This window comes from Lipotes vexillifer, unplaced genomic scaffold (assembly GCF_000442215.2).
Source record: "Lipotes vexillifer unplaced genomic scaffold, Lipotes_vexillifer_v1.1 scaffold185, whole genome shotgun sequence".
NCBI classification, from domain to species: Eukaryota; Metazoa; Chordata; class Mammalia; order Artiodactyla; family Lipotidae; genus Lipotes; species Lipotes vexillifer.
In genome coordinates, this window is record NW_006794406.1 from 1,624,934 (window position 1) to 1,646,997 (window position 22,064).

The window sequence follows — 22,064 nt, forward strand, 5'->3', positions numbered from 1 at the left end:
AAATATCTTCACAAAAATCTTCTCTAATTCATTTCTAGAGATGTAGGCTTTCCCTTTGGCAATCTTAGAGATTTTAGAACTAGAAGAAATCTGAACAGAACAATCCAGTCCCATGATTTCTGGATGAGAGAACAGAGGCCCAGAAAGGTTTAAGTAATTTATTAACGGTCACAAAACTACTTAGTGGCAGGCCAGGACTAAATCCCAAGTCTTTTCCCTAAACAAACAATAAAAACAAAGATTATCATTTTCAAGATGTTTACAGAAAGGTTTATAGCTTCTAGATTCAGAAGCTGGTTGATTTCTGTAGGATTATAATCTGATTTTTATTGTTTCTGCTCACTTGCTAATTTGCCTACAAAAAATACATATTGACTGATAATACAAAAAAGTTTGAAAAAATAAAATCTTACCATTTCATCCGGTATTCCATGGCGATCAAACTGATAAAATGATGCTACATGAGCAATCATCCACCAACTAAAACCCAATGGATCCCTGGGCTGGATTACAGGCACAGAAGGTCTTCTTCCGTCATTTGATTTTTCAAAGAGCGTTTTAAGTAGTTTATTCAACCAGTTCCAAAATGACTGTAGAAAAAGAGGTATTATGATTCAATTAAATTCAGACACTGATCCAATAACCTGTGATTTGGGTTTTTTCCTTCATTTTTGTAAGGAAATATAGACACAAAAGAGAATACAAAACACATATATAAAACTTAGAGAATAATAAAAATACCCAGGTTAAAAATTAGAAAATGACTAGTTTCTACAGTTTCCACAATCATATCTTCTCCCATCCAGGAGTAACCATTATTCTGACTTCTATAATATATAATTCTCTAGTTTTTAAAGTTTTGTCACATAGATATACACGCCTCAATCACATATTGTTTGGCTTCACCTGTTTTTTTTTTTTTTTAAATGTGTTTGTATTCTTACGTAGCTTGTTTCTATTCTTTGGTAACTTCTTTTCCTCAATATTATATTTGTGAGATTTACCCATATTAGTGAGTATAGCCATAGTTCATCAGAGTATTCCAATATATGATTATAAGATAAACTATTTACCTAATTTACTACTGTTGAAAATTTGATGGGTTTTAGTAAGATTTTTTTCTAGGTATTTGTCCATTTTATATAAATATTTGATATTATCAGATATTTTAATATCTGCAGAGTTTGAAGGCATGTTACCATTTTCATTTCTAGTACTGACTTGTAATCATCTCAAGAAAGATTAGCCAATTTTAGTAGTTTTTTTGAAGAACCAACTTTTGATCTTTCAATCTTTTGATCATCTTTGTTGTTTTCAATTTCATAAATTTGTGTTAGTCTTATTTACTACCTTTTATTTTCTTTGGGTTTACTATACAGGAATTTTTTCCCCTCACTTCTCACAATGAATTCCTAACTCATTAATTTTCAACTTCTTTTCCTCTAACATTTGTATTTAAAGTTATATATTTCCCACTAATTACATCTTTAGCTGCAGTCCCAAAGCTTTAATTAGTAGTATGTTAGTTATCATTTACTTCAAGATATTTTATAATTTCCATTATATCTTCTTTCACCTATGGGTTATTTAGAAATGCATTTCAGTATTTCTAAGCATATGTGCATGTCTCTTTGTAGTTCTGTCAGTGTTTATTTTCTACATTTAACAGCATATTATTAGCCACATAAAATTTAAATATATTTTATCTTCCTGGTGAATTGGACCTTTAATCAGCTTGAAATGACCTAATGCTTTCGTTGGTTTTAAGTCTAATTTTCTCCAATATTAGTTTAATACATTACCGTTCTTATATCTTTTTTCTATCAATTCTAAATCCTTCTAAATTTTGTTTTAGATTCTCTTACAAACAGCTTACAGTCTGTTCTGACAGTATATGTTTTAAATGAGCAATTAGTACAATTGCAGTTAATGTAATGTAACTCATATATTTAGTTTTAAATGTACCATCTTTTTTTTTTTTTTTTTGCGGTACGTGGGCCTCTCGCTGTTGTGGCCTCTCCCGTTGCGGAGCACAGGCTCCGGATGCGCAGGCTCAGCGGCAATGGCTCACGGGCCCAGGCGCTCCACGGCATGTGGGATCTCCCGGACCAGGGCATGAACCCATGTCCCCTGCATTGGCAGGCGGACTCTCAACCACTGCGCCACGAGGGGAGCCCGACCATCTTATTCTGTACTTCTATTTATACGTCTATTTTTTCCACCTATACTTCCTTCCTGCCTTCTTTTGGAATGACTATTTCACTATTTTCCCCTTTATTAGCTTGTAAGTTAAATAACCTACTCTCTCTTCTTTTAGTGGTACCTTAGAAACAACAGCATACATTCAAATATCTTGGTAAGTTAATATATGTCTTGCAATTCTCTCAGACAAAACAAGGACCTTAATACTCTAACCCATTTATGCCCTACCCAATTTATAAGCCAGTATTACCATGTATTTTAATTTTTAATCCCATTAGATTATATTATTGATTTATACAGAACATTTACCACTTACTTTATTCCTTCTTCTGCCTAAAAGTTATCTTTCAGGATTCCCTTCAATTTTGCTTCATTGAAAATTGTTTCACCCCAGTCTTGAAAGATTTTGCTGGATGAAGAATTTTTTGTTGAAAATTACCTTGTTTTAATACAATGAAGATTTCCCACTGGCCTCCACTGCTATTGAGAAATCAGCTGACAGTCTAATTGTCATTCTTTGGAAAGTAGCATTTTTCTGTGTGAACGCTTTTAATCTCTTCTCTTTGTCTCCAATGTTCTGCAGTTTCACTATGATGTATCATGGTGTGTTTCTCTTTTTATTTGCCTTAGGTGGAATTCATTGGGCTTTTTAATATGATAGCTTTCATTAACATTAGAAGATTTTAAGTCATTTTCTCTTCACATATTTTTTCTGTTCCACTTTCTACTTCCTCTCCCTTGGAACTATATGTAGAAGTATATCAGATATTCTCTCTAGTCTCACATGCTGCATTTATCTACCATGTTTCTTCAGTTTTCTTTGATCTGTAACAGTTGTTCAGATTATCTTTCATGACTGACCCTGATGTTCTTGAAGAGTAGGCCAGCTATTTAGGTTTGACTAGTATTTCTTCATGATTAGATTCACACGATGCATTTTTGGCAGGAATATCAAAAAAATCTTTGTTCTTTCAATGCATCACATTGAGAGTACATAATTTCAATTTGTTTTATTACTGGTTAACTTTGATATCTTGGTTAAGGTGGTACCTGCTAGATGTTCTGCAGTGCAAAGTTACTGCTCCCTTTGTAACAAATACTGTGCAGAGATACTTATCAAGCTATGTAAATATTGTGCTTTTCATCATATTTTTGACAGCCTGAAACAATTTTCTTGCCTGAAACAATTACTATGAGGGTTGTCAAGTGGTATTTTCAAATTCCATATTACTTCTACATTTACTAGGAAGAGCTTCCCTTCTCTCCATTTATTTATATCACTAAAGACTCACAAATCCTTACTGTACAGATTACAGTCCTTTGCTATCATTTATTTTTTTGCTCAAATTCCCAGATTTGGTGTGTGGGAGATCTTCATGTTGGCCCTTGTGTCCTTTTGACAAGTCCTCATCATTTTCTCAGCACCTCGTTAGTTTCTGGTACAAAAGGTTCCAGACTCTTTTTTTATTTTGCATGCTCCCACCTAGAATCAGTCATTTTACCATTCTCTTTTCACTGGAGAATGGTCATTTCAAAACCAAGACATAGCTGAAATTTTCTCATTGCTACTCAGATATCCACCTAGTAAATAAGGTAGAAAATGTATACATGTCCACTCACACATATCACTCAAGAAATACTCATTAGTTTTCCTTTTCTTCCCTGAAATTTAAGTCTAAATGACATCTACTAGGTACGAGTGTTGAGTTTTTAAGAAGGCACTCATACAGATATAGCCAGTATTAGCTACATTTTAGAATATTTTCTGGGATAAAAATATGCCCTTAATCATATTAGTTTATTTTCATTCTTGGAGTTCCCACATAATTTGTGCTATGTGTGAATTCCCCAAAATTCCTGATCCTCTCCTAGGTTTCTCTAATTGCTTCCTATCCTGTTCCCCTGGGAAGCAGCACCTTGCTGCCTCCACAAAGGTCAGCAGCAGCAGTCCAGTCAACATTTGAAAATAACTTAATAACCCTGAACTGCTGCTCCCCTTTGGACAATTTCCTTAGAGCATTAGTCCTTTGAACACTGACTTGGCTCCAGAAAATGTCCCTTTCTCAGTGGGAAGACTCGAAATCCCATTCAGTCTTCCCCTCCCTCATTCCAAAGAACAGGACGGAGGGTAGGCGGTAGAGAGAAGGAATTAAATACTTTTTGGAAGAATGTAAGCTTGTGTGTGCACACGTATATATATGCACACACATAATTTGTTCTTTTAAAAAAATAAACAGTGCATTAGAGAAATCAGCCCTGACACATCATAAATTTTTAAAATCATGTACAAGACAGAAAAAAAATAATCTCTCCTTTCAGCAGTCTGGAAAGCTCCTAAGAATAGGTTCTATATAGAGCTTAGCCCGCTGTCAGCATTCAGGGGAATGATCACATCTCCTGCAATATCATTAACTCCTGAGTGAATGAAAGAGAAAAGCTTCCTTGTTCCTCCTGAATCTTTCAATTGCTTTTTCAGTTTTTCTTTCTCAAGTTATCCACATCCATCTTGGTCCCCAAAGCCATTGCCCGTCTGATAGTACAACGAGTAATTTTTAACTTGCTTCTTTGTTGTTTTAGAAGGAATTTTTTGTTTTGTTTCCTTTTTGTTTGGTCAATTTTTCTTGGTCTTGAGATTCTATTAAGGGAGTATGTCATAGTTAGAGCCCATATAACCTCCACAGAGCAAAAGATGGCACTAAATAGCTTTTCTTTTCTTCTTTTTATAAATTTATTTATTTATTTATTTTTGGCGGCGTTGGGTCTTCATTTCTGTGAGCATGGGCTTTCTCTAGCTGCGGCGAGTGGGGGCTACTCTTCGTTGCGGTGTGCAGGCTTCTCATTGTGGTGGCTTCTCTTGTTGTGGAGCACGGGCTCTAGGCACGTGGGCTTAGTAGTTGTGACACACGGACTTGGTTGCTCCACGGCATGTGGGATCTTCCCGGACCAGGGCTTGAACCCGTGTCCCTTGCATTGGCAGGCGGATTCTTAACCACTGCGCCACCAGGGAAGTCCCTACATTGCTTTTCTTTAAACTGAGGGCTTGTTCGATTGTGCCATATTGGTATTTCATTCAATGCTTGGGCTGGAAGTCCGAGATCAGGGTGCCAGCATGGTCACATGATGGCCCTCTTCCAGGTCACAGATCTGCTGTGTCCTCACAAGGAGGAAGGGTTTTTGAGTCTTTTTAAATGCTCTACTGTTGCCTTGTTTTATGTTGTTTTTAAGAAGTCTAGTGCAGGTCAACTTATTTAGCTTTTCTAAGTAATTTAGTCTTTTTGCCTAGAGGATTTGAAGATTTCCTTCAGGACTGGAAGATATTTCCTATATGTCTGAAGTCAAATAGTTTTACAGTATGTCTCAGGATGGATTATTTGGAATTAATCTTTCCACTTATCAAGCAGGCTGTTTCAATATGTAGATTTGGGTCTCCTTTTACTTCTGGAATATTTTCTTGGATAATAATTTTGAGTGTTAGCTATATGCCATTGTTTTGTTTTTATTTAGGGGACTCTATTTATACATATGGTTATTTCGGCTTTGCTTATCTCCCATTTCAACCATTTTCTCTCTAACCATTTATATTCCTTTCTTTATCTCATTTTTACTCTCTTGGTTATTTTCCTGCCTTTCTTCCATGCCCCTTATTAAATTTTCATTTGAGTCTATTCTCCTTGGGCACTTTGTAATTCAGTCAATTCTATAATGATGTTTTCTTCCATTTCTCTCCTGCCTTCAGTTTATTCTTTTCATTAATTCCTAGCTTTTGGTCTTTCTGTTTTAAAATCTGAATATCTTATTCAAGGTTTTTTTTGTTTTTGTTTTTGTTTTTATAGCCCCAAATGCTTATCTCCTTAATTCAGTCTGGAGTATTTTTAGGATTTTCTTCTGCATTATAGTTGTTTCTGGGGAAGAGGGTATCCTCAGCTAAAGTATATCAAATCAATTCTGTTTCCTTGTAGTAACTTTATAAAGACTTGTTTAGTTTCCTTCTTTTCATTTTGCAGGTTTGGACTACTCTAGAAGATTTCTAGTTCAGTGAAGCCCTCTTTTGTCAATGTACCAAAGTCCCATTTCTTTACTAGATTTCTTTTTTTTTTTGGTGGTGGTGGTGGTGGGAGAGTAGGTATGAATCCTTTGATTTTTTTTTTTATTTTACAAGAGACATTGTTCTATGCTTTTACTTCCTATCCCCTTCACCACCTAATCACCAAGGGGGAACCACTCCTTTTTTGCCTTTTTATTCTCCAGAAGCTCTACCTTCAAAGACTGCCTCATGTTTTGCACACACTTTTATGTTCCTATTCTTCTGATCTACAAGAAACCTTTCCAGTATTTTTCACATTCTTGAAATGGTTTTAGACCAATTTTATGGCTACTGCTAGCTCTCTGTTCCTCTCTCCTCAGAGCAGTTTTTCTCAGACTGCCTGCCCTTGCTTGACAGAAAGGTGTGGTAGTGCTTTGGAAGCTTTTACTTTTAATTTACAGCTTTGAACATTCTTATCTTGCAGGTATGCTATCAACATGTTTTCTGTGCAGTTTTATTTGTTCTTGCTCTTCTATATTTTGGGGGAGGTTACACGAGAAGATGTGGGTTTAAGCATCCACCCATTGTCCAAGGCTACTTAGAAGTCACTGGCTTGAAATTTTTAGTACAACCTAAGCAACATGAACTCAGGCTATAAAACTGTATGAGTGCTGGCTTACAATAAAAACACTGAAGCAATTTTAAACTGCAAAGAAACAGTTAAAGACAGGCAATTTTCCTTACAAATTTAGCTGAGTTTCTAGTTCATCCTTTTGGGGGCCCAGATTTATGGGTAGTTGATGTATAGTAGGCTACCAACTTGAGTTGATTCTGAGCTTTGTCTTCTATTCTTGGACCTTATAATATATGAAAGCTAATGTTCCAAGTTTATGTAATTCAGCAACTGCCTCTAAGCTTCAAGGTTCAGCTGACCTGAATTCCTACCGACATTTAGTATTTGGCCTCAATACTTCTTACTTTCAACAAGTTCACTGACACATCTAAAATGCTTATTATATGATACGCAGCATGATTAGAATAATTATTTTTTTAGCAGAAAGGTCAAACTGTCTTACTGTCAGGAATGGAAACTTCTAATTTAACTTTCAAAATAAAATAGCTTTCAAAATCTGTGAATAATATATTTTAGTTGTATTTAAAAAAATGAAATGACCTATGATTTCCATTATTTTAAGACAAATAATTCTGGTTACTACATAAAATGAAAAGCATAACAGTCATTTAGGTTAAACAATACATATTACTATGCAAATTTCTACAATATAGTATTTTAAATTATGTCTACTTTTCTGCTTAAAATCTAGAAGAAGACTCAGGGCAACAAGTATGAACATGCCTTAATTTATGTAGTTTACACTTTCAAGTCTAAAATTTATAAAATAAGAACAATTCTAAAAAATATAAAATTCTTAAAGATAAACTGCAGAAAATGGAAAAATCGATGTTTACCACATAAATGAAATAAAATATCCTGGAAAATAATCAAAGGAAAATATTGCTGAGACTGTGTAATATTTAAGTCTCATTGTGGAAAGCTTACTGCTACTGACAAACCAAAATGTCACAGAAAAACAACTTTCTTACTCAATAAGTAAAAATGCATTAAATTTATACATAGTAAATTTACTTTATTTATACCTAGTAAATTTACTACTAAAATAACTCAAAATAAATATAGTGCTATAAACCTCCAAAAAGTTATTATTAAAATTATACAGATAATTTTCACAGTCCTAAAAGTGCCCTGTGTTCTGCCCACCCTCAGAAACCACTAACCTTTTTACTGTTTTCATAGCTTTAGCTTTCACAGAATGTCATATAGTTGGCATACAGTGTGTAGCCTTTTAGATTGGTTTCTTTCACTTGGTTATATGCATTTAAGGTTCCTCCATGTCTTTTTATGGCTTGATAGCTCATTCTGTTTAGTGATGAATAATATTTCATTGTCTGGATATACCACAGTTTATCCATTTACCTACTGAAGGATATCTTGGTTGCTTCCAAGTTTTGGCAATTATGAATAAAGCTGCTATAAACATGCATGTGCAGGTTTTTGTGTTGACATGAGTTTTCACTGGGTAAATACCAAGAAGCACAATTGCTGGATCCATATGCTAAAACTATGTTTAGTTTTGTAAGAAACAAGCAAAATGTCTTCCAAAGTGGCTGTACCATTCTGCATTCCCACCACCACATTCTCATCAGCATTTAGAGTTGTCAGTGTTCCCAATTTTGGTCATTCTAATAGGAGTGGTATCTCATTGTTCTATCCGTTTACATTTCCCTGGATTTGTAGTGTCTTTAAAGAAATTTTTAAAATATTAGAATTGAGCTTTCAACTTGAAGAGCTACAGAGGAGTTTTTTTAATTTATGGATAAATTCTTGAAAATGTATATAGGAAGAAATTATTTTAAACTCCTAACTGGATAAGAACATATAAACCATTTTAAGTATCATTTCACAGTGAATTATTTGTATTTACTTCTGCATATGAATATTTCTCTTTTTCTACTAATCCAGAACACTTGAAATAAAATAAAAGCCCCATTCTGAAGACTTGATTCAAAATGAGGTGAAGTAGAATTTCCCACCTTCCCCTTTGTGTTTATCTTTCTCTCTCCTTGAACTAAGATACTGTAAAATTGATTAATAAAAACCTGTGCTTTATTTCTCCACAAATCTAAATCTACCTCATTTCCTAACTAAAATATTTCCTGGATTACTAGAGGGTTTTTAAGTATGGCCTAAAAGATTCTTGACAGAAAAAAAAAAGAACTTGAGAAAATAAAAGAATCAAATCTTGTACTTCTCCTAGATGTTTCATATTACCAACTTAGGTTTAAAAAAATAGTAGGTATTTGGTATTCAGTTAATCTTCTGTTTGGTGGTGGTTGTTGTCTTATTATAAAGAAAGCCTTCGTAAGATTTTTCTTTGACAAAACCACTGCATGAATTCAATGTAAGAGCTAGTGCCAATAACTAACATCAATTTTATAACTTACTTCTGAGAGAGACCATTTACTCCTGTGGTTGAGGAGATGAATGAGAAGAACCCATAATTCTTTAATGCATGGACATGGGCAATGGTGACTCATTAATGCTTCAGAAGGCCTAATCTGCAGGAAAGAACCAAAAAGAGTAACTTATAAGACAGCAGAACTTTACATGCCACATATCTCCCCAAATGTTTTAAAAGAATGATTTAGATGACTTAAAATTTATGCTCAATTACATAAAATTGTTTATAAAAAACATACAATTTCATTAACTTTTAAAATAAATTTCCATTTAAAAAACAAAAGTACACAATGAATTTTATTTTCAACTTAAAAAATACCTCTGCTTTAATCATCTAGCCCAATGGTCAGCAAAGTTGTTCTGTAAAGGGCTAGATAGTAAATATTTGAGGCTTTAATAGTGAAATAGTCTTTATAACAACTATTCAACTCTGCCATTGTTCTACAACATCAGTCACAGATAATGGATAAAAAGGATGGGACTGTGTTCCAGTAAAATTTTATGTACAAAAACAGGTGGTATGCTAGATTTGGCTACAGGGCCATGGTTTCTAAACCTTGATCTAATCTATCAGCCAAATAAAAAGACTTCTAAGAAAATGATTAGAAAATAAATTTTGATTCTCTGTAATGCAGACTAAATTTTTTTGTAAGAACAAGTATAATTATTAGGAATTTATAAAGGTTAGGCAACTTTACCATTTTTGTAACAAATATACCCTCAATGGCCCCAAATAATACAGAGAATATGCACTATAAGTATAGCAAGTATAGCTAGACTTCTGAAATTCATAATGCGTTCATTATTTCACATACTACATACACTTTTCTAACATAATACACAGTAAAAAAAAAAACAACAGTAAAGACATGACTATATCATATCTGATCAATCTACTAATTATATTAGTTGTAAATACATAGACTAGATTTAAACAATATTAATAATAAATACATAAAACACAATCTAAATTTTAAAAAATTATAAATCCCAATTTCCCATAGGTAACATTTATGCTTGTAACCTGAAATAAGTGATGATAGTCGACAAATTTCCATTGCTTGAAAATAAATGAATACCATAGCACTTTCAAATCACTGTCTGCATTAAACACTATGATAAGCAATTTAGTAAAAACATGTAATTTCCCCCATGATTCTAGACCATTCATGAAGACAACCAAACAAAACCTCTCTTTAAATGTGTCAACTAACTTTAGCTAAGTACTCATTTATTTTATTATATAACAACAAAACAATAGATTATTAAAGGGCTGGTCTCTATTTGAACAGAAATTAAATTTCCAATCATTATCATGAACATTCTGTTTTTATTTATTTTTGACAAATGGAAAAGGCTATTTCTTTTTAAAACAGCTCTAAAACACTAATTCCAGCCTGTTTTAAATGTTTCACTCAAATTCTTTTCCCAACCACCTCCCAAATAACAATAAATATAAAATTAGAAGAATTAACAAGTAAGCCATTTTAGATTCTTATGGGTCAAACCACATGCATTAAGTACTGACTATTGCCATTACATACCAAAAGTGCAAATGAACTCTTAAAGCATTACCTTATCATACCTGTTGAGGGACAGGTTTATTAAATCACAAAGAAGATTTTCACAATGTTCTTCAAATAGGCTGACATTGGTTAAATTGTCACCTGCCAGATTCATAAACTGATGACTAAATATAACTTGTTCTAAAAATGGAATAAGATAAAATCTGTTTAAAACTACACTAGATTTTACTAATTCAGAAGGAGGAAAGTGACTGTACACCTTTAAATTAACATAACAAAACTGCAAAATAACAGTTAAAAGCAAATGTTTTGCAAATAAAAGTTTGAAAACAATTCCTTTCTTATATGAGCAGTGACAGACATTAGCGTAAAAAAGTTTCAATCCTCCCAAGTACCATTTAATAGATTTTCTTAATTTGGCCATCTGAAGAGCAACAATGCAACATCACTTCAAAGAAAAAAATACAAGACAGGAAACACTAGAAAATCTTTACCCATATTTCTAACCAATAAAGCCTTTAAAACATTATTCTTTTAACAAATACTGAAAAAATAACCATGTACAATTGTTTTTTGGCATGAAATAGAGCAAACCAAGGTAACGGATACCAAAATTTGAACCTGTCAGAATAAGTTCATCTGAGTATTGCTCTAAGAATATGTTATTCGAAATACAGTCCACATGAGAGAGGAAATCATATATTTGTGTACACCTTTATATGTTCACATGTGTGTATATAAGTGCTTACACATATACATGTACACATATATGTATTTTCGTATTATTAATGCATTGAAAAGTAGGTATTGAGGTAAAGGATATGTTTATTACCTAAATAATTAACAATTTACAACTACAGGAGACCTTAAGATGGCAGAGGAGTAAGACATGGAGATCACCTTCCTCCCCACAAATACATCAGAAATACATCTACACGTGGAACGACTCCTACAGAACACCTACTGAACGCTGGCAGAAGACCTTAGACCTCCCAAAAGGCAAGAAACTCCCCCCACGTACCTGGGTGGGGCAACAGAAAAAAGGAGAAGAAAATGACAAAAGAAAAGGGTCAGAACCTGAACCTCTAGGAGGGAGCTGTGAAGGAGGAAACGTTTCCACACACTAGAAGCCCCTTCACTGGTGGAGACGGGGGTGGCGGGGGAGAAGCTTCAGAGCCACAGAGGAGAGTGCAGCAACAGGGGTGCGGAGGGCAAAGTGGAGAGATTCCTGCACAAAGGATCGGTGCCAACCAGCACTAACCAGCCTGAGAGGCTTGTATGCTCACCCGCCAGGACGGGTGGGGGCTGGGAGCTGAGGCTCAGGCTTCGGAGGTCGGATCCCAGGGAGAGGACTGGGGTTTGCTGCGTGAACACAGCCTGAAGGGGGCTAGTGCGCCACAGCTAGCCGGGAGGTAGCCCAGTAAAAACTCTTGACCTGCCTAAGAGGCAAGAGACCATTGTTTCAGGGTGCGTGAGGAGAGGGGATTCAGAGCACTGCCTAAACAAGCTCCAGAGACGGGCATGTGCCACGGCTACCAGCACAGACACCAGAGACGGCCATGAAATGCTAAGAACGCTGCTGTAGCCACCAAGAAACATCTGTGCAAACACAGGTCACTATTCACACCTCCACTCCCAGGAGCCTGTGCAGCCCGCCACTGCCAGGGTCCCATGATCCAGGGACAACTTCCCCAGGAGAACACACGGTACGCCTCAGGCTGGTGCAATGTCATGGTGGCCTCTGCCACCACAGGCTCGAACCGCATTCCTTAACCCTCCCTGCCCGCAGCCTGAGTGAGCCAGAGCCCCTTAGTCAGCTGCTCCTTTAACCCTGTAATGTCTGAGCGAAGAACAGATGCCCTCAGGCGACCTACACACAGAGGTGGGTCCAAATCCAAAGCTGAACCCCAGGAGCTGTGCGAACAAAAATGAGAAAGGGAAACTACTCTCAGCAGCCTCAGGGCAGCGGATTAATCTCCACAATCAACTTGATGTACTCTGCATATGTGGAAAAAGTGAATAGACAACAAATCATCCCAAAATTGAGGCGGTGCACTTTGGGAGCAACTGTAGACCTAGAGTTTGCTTTCTCATCTAATTTGTTTCTGGTTTTATGTTTATCTTAGTTTAGTCTTTAGAGTTTATTATCATTGGTAGATTTGTTTATTGATTTGATTGCTCTCTTCCATTTTACTATTTTTAATATATAGATACATATATTTTTTTCCTTCTTCTCTTTTTGAGAGTGTGTATGTGGATGCTTCTTTGTGTGATTCTGTCTGTATAGCTTTGCTTTTACCATTTGTCCTAGGGTTCTGTCTGTCCGTTTTTTTCTTTTTTCTATTTTTGGTATAGTTTGTAGCTCTTATTATCACTGGTGGATTTGCTTTTTGGTTTGGTTGCTCCCTCCTTTCTTTCTTTTTAATACTTTTTAATTGTTTTATTTTTAATCATTTTTTAATTTTTTATTTTAATGACTTTCCCTTCCCTCCCTCCCTCACTCCTTCCTTCCTGCACTGGATGGGTGTCAGGCCTGTGCCTCTGAGATGGGAGAGCCGAGTTCAGGACACTGGTACACCAGAGACCTCCCGGCTCCATGTAATGTCAAACAGCGAAAGCTCTCCCAGAGATCTCCATGTCAAAGCTAAGACCCAGTTCCACTCAACGACCAGCAAGCTACAGTGCTGGATATCTTATGTCAAACAACTAGCAGGACAGGAATACAACCCCACCCATTAGCAGAGAGGCTGCCTAAAATCATAATAAGGTCACAGACATCACCAGATGCAGATCTGCCCAACAGAAAGATAAGATCCAGCTTCATCCACCAGAACACAGGCACTAGTCCCCTCCAACAGGAAGCCTACACAATACACTGAACCAAATTTAGCCACTGGGGACAGACACCAAAAACAACAGGAACTATGAACTGCAGACTGCGAAAAGGGGACCCCAAACACAGTAAGTTAAGCAAAAGGAGAAGACAGAGAAACACACAGCAGATGAAGGAGCAAGGTAAAAACCCACCATATCAAACAGATGAAGAGGAAATAGGCAGTCTACCTGAAAAAGAATTCAGAGTAATGATAGTCGAGATGATCCAAAATCTTGGAAACAGAATGGAGAAAATACAAGAAACGTTTAAGAAGGACCTAGAAGAACTAAAGAGCAAACAAACAATGATGAACAACACAATAAATGAAATTAAAAATTCTCTAGAAGGAATTAATAGCAGAATAACTGAGGCAGAAGAACAGATAAATGACCTGGAAGATAAAATACTGGAAATAACTACCACAGAGAAGAATAAAGAAAAAAGAATGAAAAGAATTGAGGACAGTCTCAGGGACCTCTGGGATAACATTAAATGCAGCAACATTCAAATTATAGGGGTCCCAGAAGAAGAGAAAAAGAAAGGGACTGAGAAAATATTTGAAGAGATTATAGTTGAAAACTTCCCTAGTATGGGAAAAGAAATAGTCAAGCAAGTCCAGGAAGCACAGAGTCCCACACAGGATAAATCCAAGGAGAAACATGCCAAGATACATATTAATCAAACTATCAAAAATTAAATACAAAGAAAAAATATTAAAAGCACAAGGGAAAAGCAACCATTAATGTACAAGGGAATCCACATAAGGCTAACAGCTGATCTTTCAGCAGAAAACTCTGCAAGCCACAAGGGAGTGGCAGGACATATTTAAAGTGATAAAAGGGAAAAACCTAAAACCAAGATTACTCTACCCAGCAAGGATCACATTCAGATTCGACAGAGAAATTAAAACCTTTACAGACAGGTAAAAGCTAAGAGAATTCAGCACCACCAAACCAGCTTTACAACAAATGCTAAATGAACTTCCCTAGGCAGGAAACACAAGAGAAGGAAAAGACCTACAATAACAAACCCAAAACAATTAAGAAAATGGTAATAGGAACATACATATTGATAACTACCTTAAATGTAAATGGATTGAATGCTCCAACCAAAAGACAAAGACTGGCTGAATGGATACAAAAACAAGACCTGTATATATGCTGACTACAAGAGACCCACTTCAGACCTAGGGACACATATAGACTGAAAGTGAGGGGATGGAAAAAGATATTCCATGCAAATGGAAATCAAGAGAGCTGGAGTAGCAATTCTCATATCAGACAAAATAGAATTTAAAATAAAGACTATTACAAGAGACAAAGAAAGACACTAGATAATGATGAAGGGATCAATCCAAGAAGATATAACAACTGTAAATATTTATGCACCCAACATAGGAGCACCTCAATACATAAGGCAAACACTAAGAGCCATAAAAGGGGAAATTGACAGGAACACTATAACAGTAGGGGACTTTAACACCCCACTTTCACCAATGGACAGATCATTCAAAATGAAAATAAAGAAACACAAGCTTTAAATGATGCAATAAACAAGATGGACATAACTGATATTTATAGGACATTCCATCCGAAACAACAGAATATACTTTCTTGTCAAGTGCTCAAGGAACATTCTCCAGGATAGATCATATCTTGGGCTCAAATCAAGTCTTGGTAAGTTTAAGAAAACTGAAATTGTACCAAGTATCTTTTCTGTCAACAACACTATGAAACTAGATATCAATTACAGGAAAAAAGCTGTAAAAAATAAAAACACATGGAGGCTAAACAATACACTACTAAATGACCAAGTGATCACTAAGAAATCAAAGAGGAAATCAAAAAATACCTAGCAACAAATGACAATGAAACCATGATGACCCAAAACCAATGGGATACAGCAAAAGCAGTTCTAATAGGGAAGTTTATAGCAATAAAATCCTACTTCAAGAAACAAGAAATATCTCAAGTAAACAACCTAACCTTACACCTACAGCAATTAGAGAGAAAAGAACAAAACAAACCCCAAAGTTAGAAGGAAAGAAATCATAAAGATCAGAATAGAAATAAATGAAAAATAAATGAAGGAAACAATAACAAAGATCAATAAAATTAAAAGCTGGTACTTTGAGAAGATAAACAACATTGATAAACCATTAGCCAGACTCATCAAGAAAAAAGGGAGAAGACTCAAGTCAACAGAATTAGAAATGAATAAGTAACAACTGACACTTCTGAAATACAAAGGATCATGAGAGATTACTACAAGCAACTATATGCCAATAAAACGGACAACCTGGAAGAAATGGACAAATTTTTAGAAAAGCACAACCTCCCAAGACTGAACCAGGAATAAATGGAAAATATAAAGAGACCAATCACAAGCACAGAAACTGAAACACAATCACAAGCTTAGAAATTGAAACTGTGATTAAAAATCTTCCAACAAACAAAAGCCCACGACCAGATGGCTTCACAGGCGAATTCTATCAAACATTTAGAGAAGAGCTAACACCTATCCTTCTCGAACTCTTCCAAAATATAGCAGAGGGAGGAACACTCCCAAATTTATTCTATGAGGCCATCATCACCCTGATACCAAAACCAGACAAAGGTGTCACAAAAAAGAATACTACAGGCCAATATCACTGATGAACATAGATGCAAAAATCCTCAACAAAATACTAGCAAACAGAATCCAACAGCACATTAAAAGGATCATACACCATGATCAAGTGGGGTTTATCCCAGGAATGCAAGGATTCTTCAATATACACAAATCAATCAATGTCATACACCATATTAACAAATTGAAGGATAAAAACCATATGATAATCTCAATAGATGTAGAAAAAGCTTTCAACAAAATTCAACATCAATTTATGATAAAAACCCTCCAGAAAGGAGGCATAGAGGGAACTTACCTCAACATAATAAAGGCCTTATATGACAAACCCACAGCCAACATTGTTCTCAATGGTGAAAAACTGAAACCATTTCCTCTAAGATCAGGAACAAGACAAGGTTGTCCACTCTCACCAGTATTATTCAACATAGTTTTGGAAGTTTTAGCCACAGCAATCAGAGAAGAAAAAGAAATAAAAGGATTCCAATTCAGAAAAGAAGAAGTAAAGCTGTGACTGTTGGCAGATGACATGATACTCTACATAGAGAATCCTAAAGATGCTACCAGAAAACTACTAGAGCTAATCAATGAATTTGGTAAAGTAGCAGATTACAAAATTAATGCACAGATATCTCTGGCGGTCCTATACACTAATGATGAAAAATCTGAAAGAGAAATTAAGGAAACACTCCTATTTAACACTGCAACAAAAAGAATAAAATACCTAGGAATAAACCTACCTAAGGAGACAAAAGATCTGTATGCAGAAAATTATAAAACACTGATGAGAGAAGTTAAAGATGATGCAAACAGATGGAGAGATATACCATGTTCTTGGATTGGAAGAATCAACATGGTGAAAATGACTATACTACCCAAAGTAATCTACAGATTCAATGTAATCCCTATCAAACTACCAATGGCATTTTTCACAGAACTAGAACAAAAATTTTCACAATTCGTATGGAAACACAAAAGACCCCGAATAGCCAAAGCAATGTTGAGAAAGAAAAACGGAGCTGGAGGAATCAGGCTCCTGGACTTCAGACTATACTAGAAAGCTACAGTAATCAAGACAGTGTGGTACTGGCACAAAAACAGAAATATAGATCAATGGAACAGGATACAAAGCCCAGAGATAAACCCACGCACATATGGTCACCTTATTTGATAAAGTTGGCAAGAATATACAATGGAGAAAAGACAGCCTCTTCAATAAATGGTGCTGGGAAAACTGGACAGCTACATGTAAAAGAATGAAATTAGAACACTCCCTAACACCATACACAAAAATAAACTCAAAATGGATTAAAGACCTAACTGTAAGGCCAGACACCATAATAACACTCTTAGAGGAAAACACAGGCAGAACACTATGACATAATTCACAGCAAGATTCTTTTTTACTCACCTCCTAGAGAAACGGATATAAAACAAATATAAACAAATGAGACCTAATGAAACTTAAAAGCTTTTGCACAGCAAAGGAAACCATAAACAAGACCAAAAGACAACCCTCAGAATGGGAGAAAATATTTGCAAATGAAGCAACTGATGAAGGGTTAATCTCCAAAATATACAAGCAGCTCATGCAGCTCAATATCAAAAAAACAAACAACCCAATCCAAAAATGGGCAGAAGACCTAAATAGACATTTCTCCAAAGAAGATATACAGATTGCCAATAAACACGTGAAAGGATGCTCGACATCACTAATCATTAGAGATATGCAAATCAGAACTACAATGAGGTATCACTGCACACCAGTCAGAATGGCCATCATCAAAAAAATCTACGAACAATAAATGCTGGAGAAGGTGTGGAGAAAAGGGAACCCTCTTACACTGTTGGTGGGAATGTAAATTGGTATAGCCACTATGGAGGTTCCTTAAAACACTAAAAACAGAACTATTGTATGACCCAGCAATCCCACTACTGGGCATATACCCTGAGAAAACCATAATTCAAAACGAGTCATGTACTACAGTGTTCATTGCAGGACTATTTACAATAGCCAGGACATGGAAGCCATCTAAGTGACCATCAACAGATGAATGGATAAAGAAGATGTGGCACTTATATACAATGGAGTATTACTCAGCCATAAAAATAAAGGAAACTGAGTTATTTGTAGAAAGGTGGATGGATACAAAGTGAAGTAAGTCAGAAAGAGAAAAAAAATACCGTATGTTAACACTTATGTATGTTATCTAAAAAAGAAAAAAAATGGTTCTGAAGAACCTAGAGGCAGGACAGGAATAAAGACGCAGACGTAGAGAATAGACTTGAGGACATGGGGAGGGGGAAGGGTAAGTTGGGACGAAATGAGAGAGTGGCATGGACATATATACACCACCAAATATAAAATAGATAGCTAGTGGGAAGCAGCCACATAGCGCAGGGAGTTTAGCTCTGTGCTTTGTGACCACCTAGAGGGGTGGGATAGGGAGGATGGGAGGGAGACCCAAGAGGGAGGAGATATGGGGATATATGTATATGTATAGCTGATTCAGTTTGTTATAAAGCAGAAACTAACACACCACTGTAAAGCAATTATACTCCAATAAACGTTAAAAAAAAAAAAGAAATCCTTTTAATTTGTAACGAAGTTAAGTAGTAAGCCTCTCTGTAGTTAGTCCTGACACTTTAAGAGAGTAAGTGCTAGGTTATAATGTACACATCATTGTGTTAATCACAAAGACTGTTCTGAACATTAAAAATGCTCAAGTGCTTAAAAAATAATAATAATAATTTACAACTATATAATATTTATAGAAAATTGCCAATTTGATAACGGAAACTAAAGGTGTCAAAGAGCAAGACCAAGAAATAAATAGGCAACATGTGACATAAAAGATTACCATCCATAATATATACAAACCTCTACTAATTAATTAAAGAAAGGCGGGAAAGAATGAAACAAGAGATAAAACAAGTACTTTGCAAAATATAATGAACAGGTAATTAATAAAGCAAATATAAAAAGACAATAAAATTAAAGATGCTCTACTTCGCTGCTAATCAGGAAACTGGAAAAACAGAGACTCAGTATCATTTTTCACACATTAGTTGGCAAAAAATACGATTAATAATATCCACTACTGGCAAGAGTATGAGGCAAAGGCATGTTCAGTTAGTGTACCTAAATTGTGGAAACTTAATATACAACACCAGAGAAGCATATAAAATACTAAAAGTGCAATGTGCCACATCAATTCCAAAAACCTATTCTACTAAATAACTTGTACAAGTATTCAAAGATGTATATCTTATATCTACATAAGGATGTTCAATGAAACATTATTTGTAATACCAAAATAAACAGAATTAACTGAAATATCAAAAAATAGACTTGGCTAAATAAATTATGATAGGTCCATAAAACTGTATGAACTAACATGAACAGATCTCTAAAAAACTGTTAAATGAAACCCTACATAGGACAATATGATGATACCATTTGTGGTTAGAAAGAAAAACAAAAATCCTACCTATGAGTTTCTATATATGTATACTAATAGATAGTAAGTATGGATGGATGGATAAATGGACCAAGCCGTTCCCAGCAGTTATCTCCAGAAAAAAGAAGTAAGACCTTCACTTTTTAGTTTGGTTACTGTTTGATTAAAAAAATAATAATAATCAGAAAGCACTTATTGTATAATTTTAAAAAACAATTTAGATTAAAAAACATTTACATGAAAAAAAGGACATAAATCAGAAATCCATAAACTTACTCAATTTTTCACCAAGCATGTGAAGAATTTCCAGCACTAGCCAATGGATATCTAAATGGAGATGTAACAAATGCCATGATGGTGGGAAAAGCTGTGAATGACATTAAAAACTGTGACTGAAAATAGCATGTCACAACACTCCTCCATAATGCACAAGTTAACCTAACACTATTCAAAAGCTCAAGGAAAACCTCCGTCTTGTTCATTAGAGGATTTTTTCACTGGAGATCTTTAAAAGCAGGATATACTCTTAACTGATGTTGTTTAAAACAGACTCACCTTGGGGCTGCTGAACAGACTTGTATAGTAAAGGCCCCTATCAACCAACCGAGATTCTACTACAGCTGCAAGGCAGTAAATGAATTTCTTTAAACACTTATTTTCATGATTTTGTTTTAAACTTTAGCTAGGAAATATGTTTTTAAATGTAATGAATACCCAGGAACTTCCATAAGATATTTTAACAAGAACTTCTGGATTATCATTTAGACACTACTGTCATGCCCATAAAGAAACTAAAGTTAAAAGTGGTGAAGGAATTTACCCCTCAATTAATGCTTTAGGATTCAAACCTAATTCTATCTGATTCAAAAGCCAGTGCTCTTTACTGTGCCAATCAATAAACTTTCTCCAGTCAACATTTCGAATCACTAAAATAATACAATGATACATACTTTTTATTAAAACAACTATGATGAATGATGGAGAGGGGTCTTGCCTTATCAAACATGCAAACAAAATAAAACACAACACTAATAAAACAGTGCTGGCTCAGGAATAGATAGTAAATAGCAAAAATAGGGAAGAGAGAAATGGATACACATGATATGTCAAATCAGTGGGAAAAGCATGGGTCATTCAATAAGAGACAGGATTATTAACTTATTCATTTGTAAGAAACTAGATTTCCTACCTCACAGTACATTTTTTAAAAAGAGATAAATTAAAGAGATAAATGTAAAAAAAAAAGTATGTTTTTTACAATAGCATAGGAATGATACCAAAGGAAAAAACTGATAAATATAACTATATAAAAAAAATTAAATCATCTACCTAGCAAGTCAGCTTAATTGCTGAAAAAAAAAAGATAAATGAAAATATTCGTAATACATCATACCAACAAATAGTATCTCTAATTTTAAAAAGTCCCTAAAAGAGAATAAAAGACAGATGCTCAACTGTAAATACCAATTAAAGCATTAGCCTTCATATATGAGAATGGTAAAATATAAGAAATATATAGTCTTGAAAGATGCTTTTTATGATTTTTTCGTTTTGCTGATATTTCAGAAGAGAACAGTATTTCAGCATATGATTTTTTTGTTTATGTGTTGAAGACTCCATTCCCCTGCTTTAAAAATTCAGTCTTCTGATCTTCAAATAACCTATATTTTCAAGTCTGTCTAATTAAAAGCCTATGAAAGGCAAAACCTAGTTTGAGGACCCTTGCACACATTTTTTTATTTCTGCTGCTAGATAAATTATTAATTTTAATTTTCTTAAGCATTTGATGGATATTCAGAAAATAAAAATCAGTCCAATTTACAGAGACTAAAAAGAAAGAAAAACATCCCTCCCAGCACAATCCACCCACAAATCTTTATTAATTGACATGATTAAAAAGAATTACCTATTTGGTTTCTATGGATTAGATATATTCACCTGTGAATTCAGTTGGAATTCTATTTACTTTTATTATTACATATATTGATCCCTGATAAGAAGAGTCAATTTTTTATTATTGTTAAATTTCACAGAAATATAAACATTTAATTGTACCTTATATTTTGGCAAAGACTCGTTCCTAAAAACTGAATGTTATTAAAACTGGTGAAGTCAAATAGAAGAGATTGAGAATTCAGGGAATGCCATGGGAAATTATAATTTGTCACAGCAGCTCACATTTTCCTATGAAGAATTTGTTAATTACATCCACAGGTTGGGTCATGCTAACACATTTTTATAAACCAAACCAGGGCTTCCCTGGTGGCGCAGTGCTTGAGAGTCCGCCTGCCGATGCAGGAGACGCGGG

At 34.9% G+C, this 22,064-nt stretch overlaps 1 protein-coding gene across 1 annotated transcript in view; it reads right to left on the bottom strand.

Annotated features, from left to right (window-relative positions):
* The window catches only part of MMS22L (MMS22 like, DNA repair protein), a 143,451-nt gene that overhangs the window by 108,971 nt on the left and 12,416 nt on the right, over nt 1-22,064 (bottom strand). The window contains exons 6-9 of the mRNA XM_007467195.1: nt 20,033-20,123; nt 10,842-10,972; nt 9,251-9,364; nt 414-590 (exon numbers count right to left, since the gene is read on the bottom strand). Coding sequence (XP_007467257.1) covers nt 414-590; nt 9,251-9,364; nt 10,842-10,972; nt 20,033-20,123 — 513 coding nt within the window. The remainder of the gene's footprint in view (nt 1-413; nt 591-9,250; nt 9,365-10,841; nt 10,973-20,032; nt 20,124-22,064) is intronic.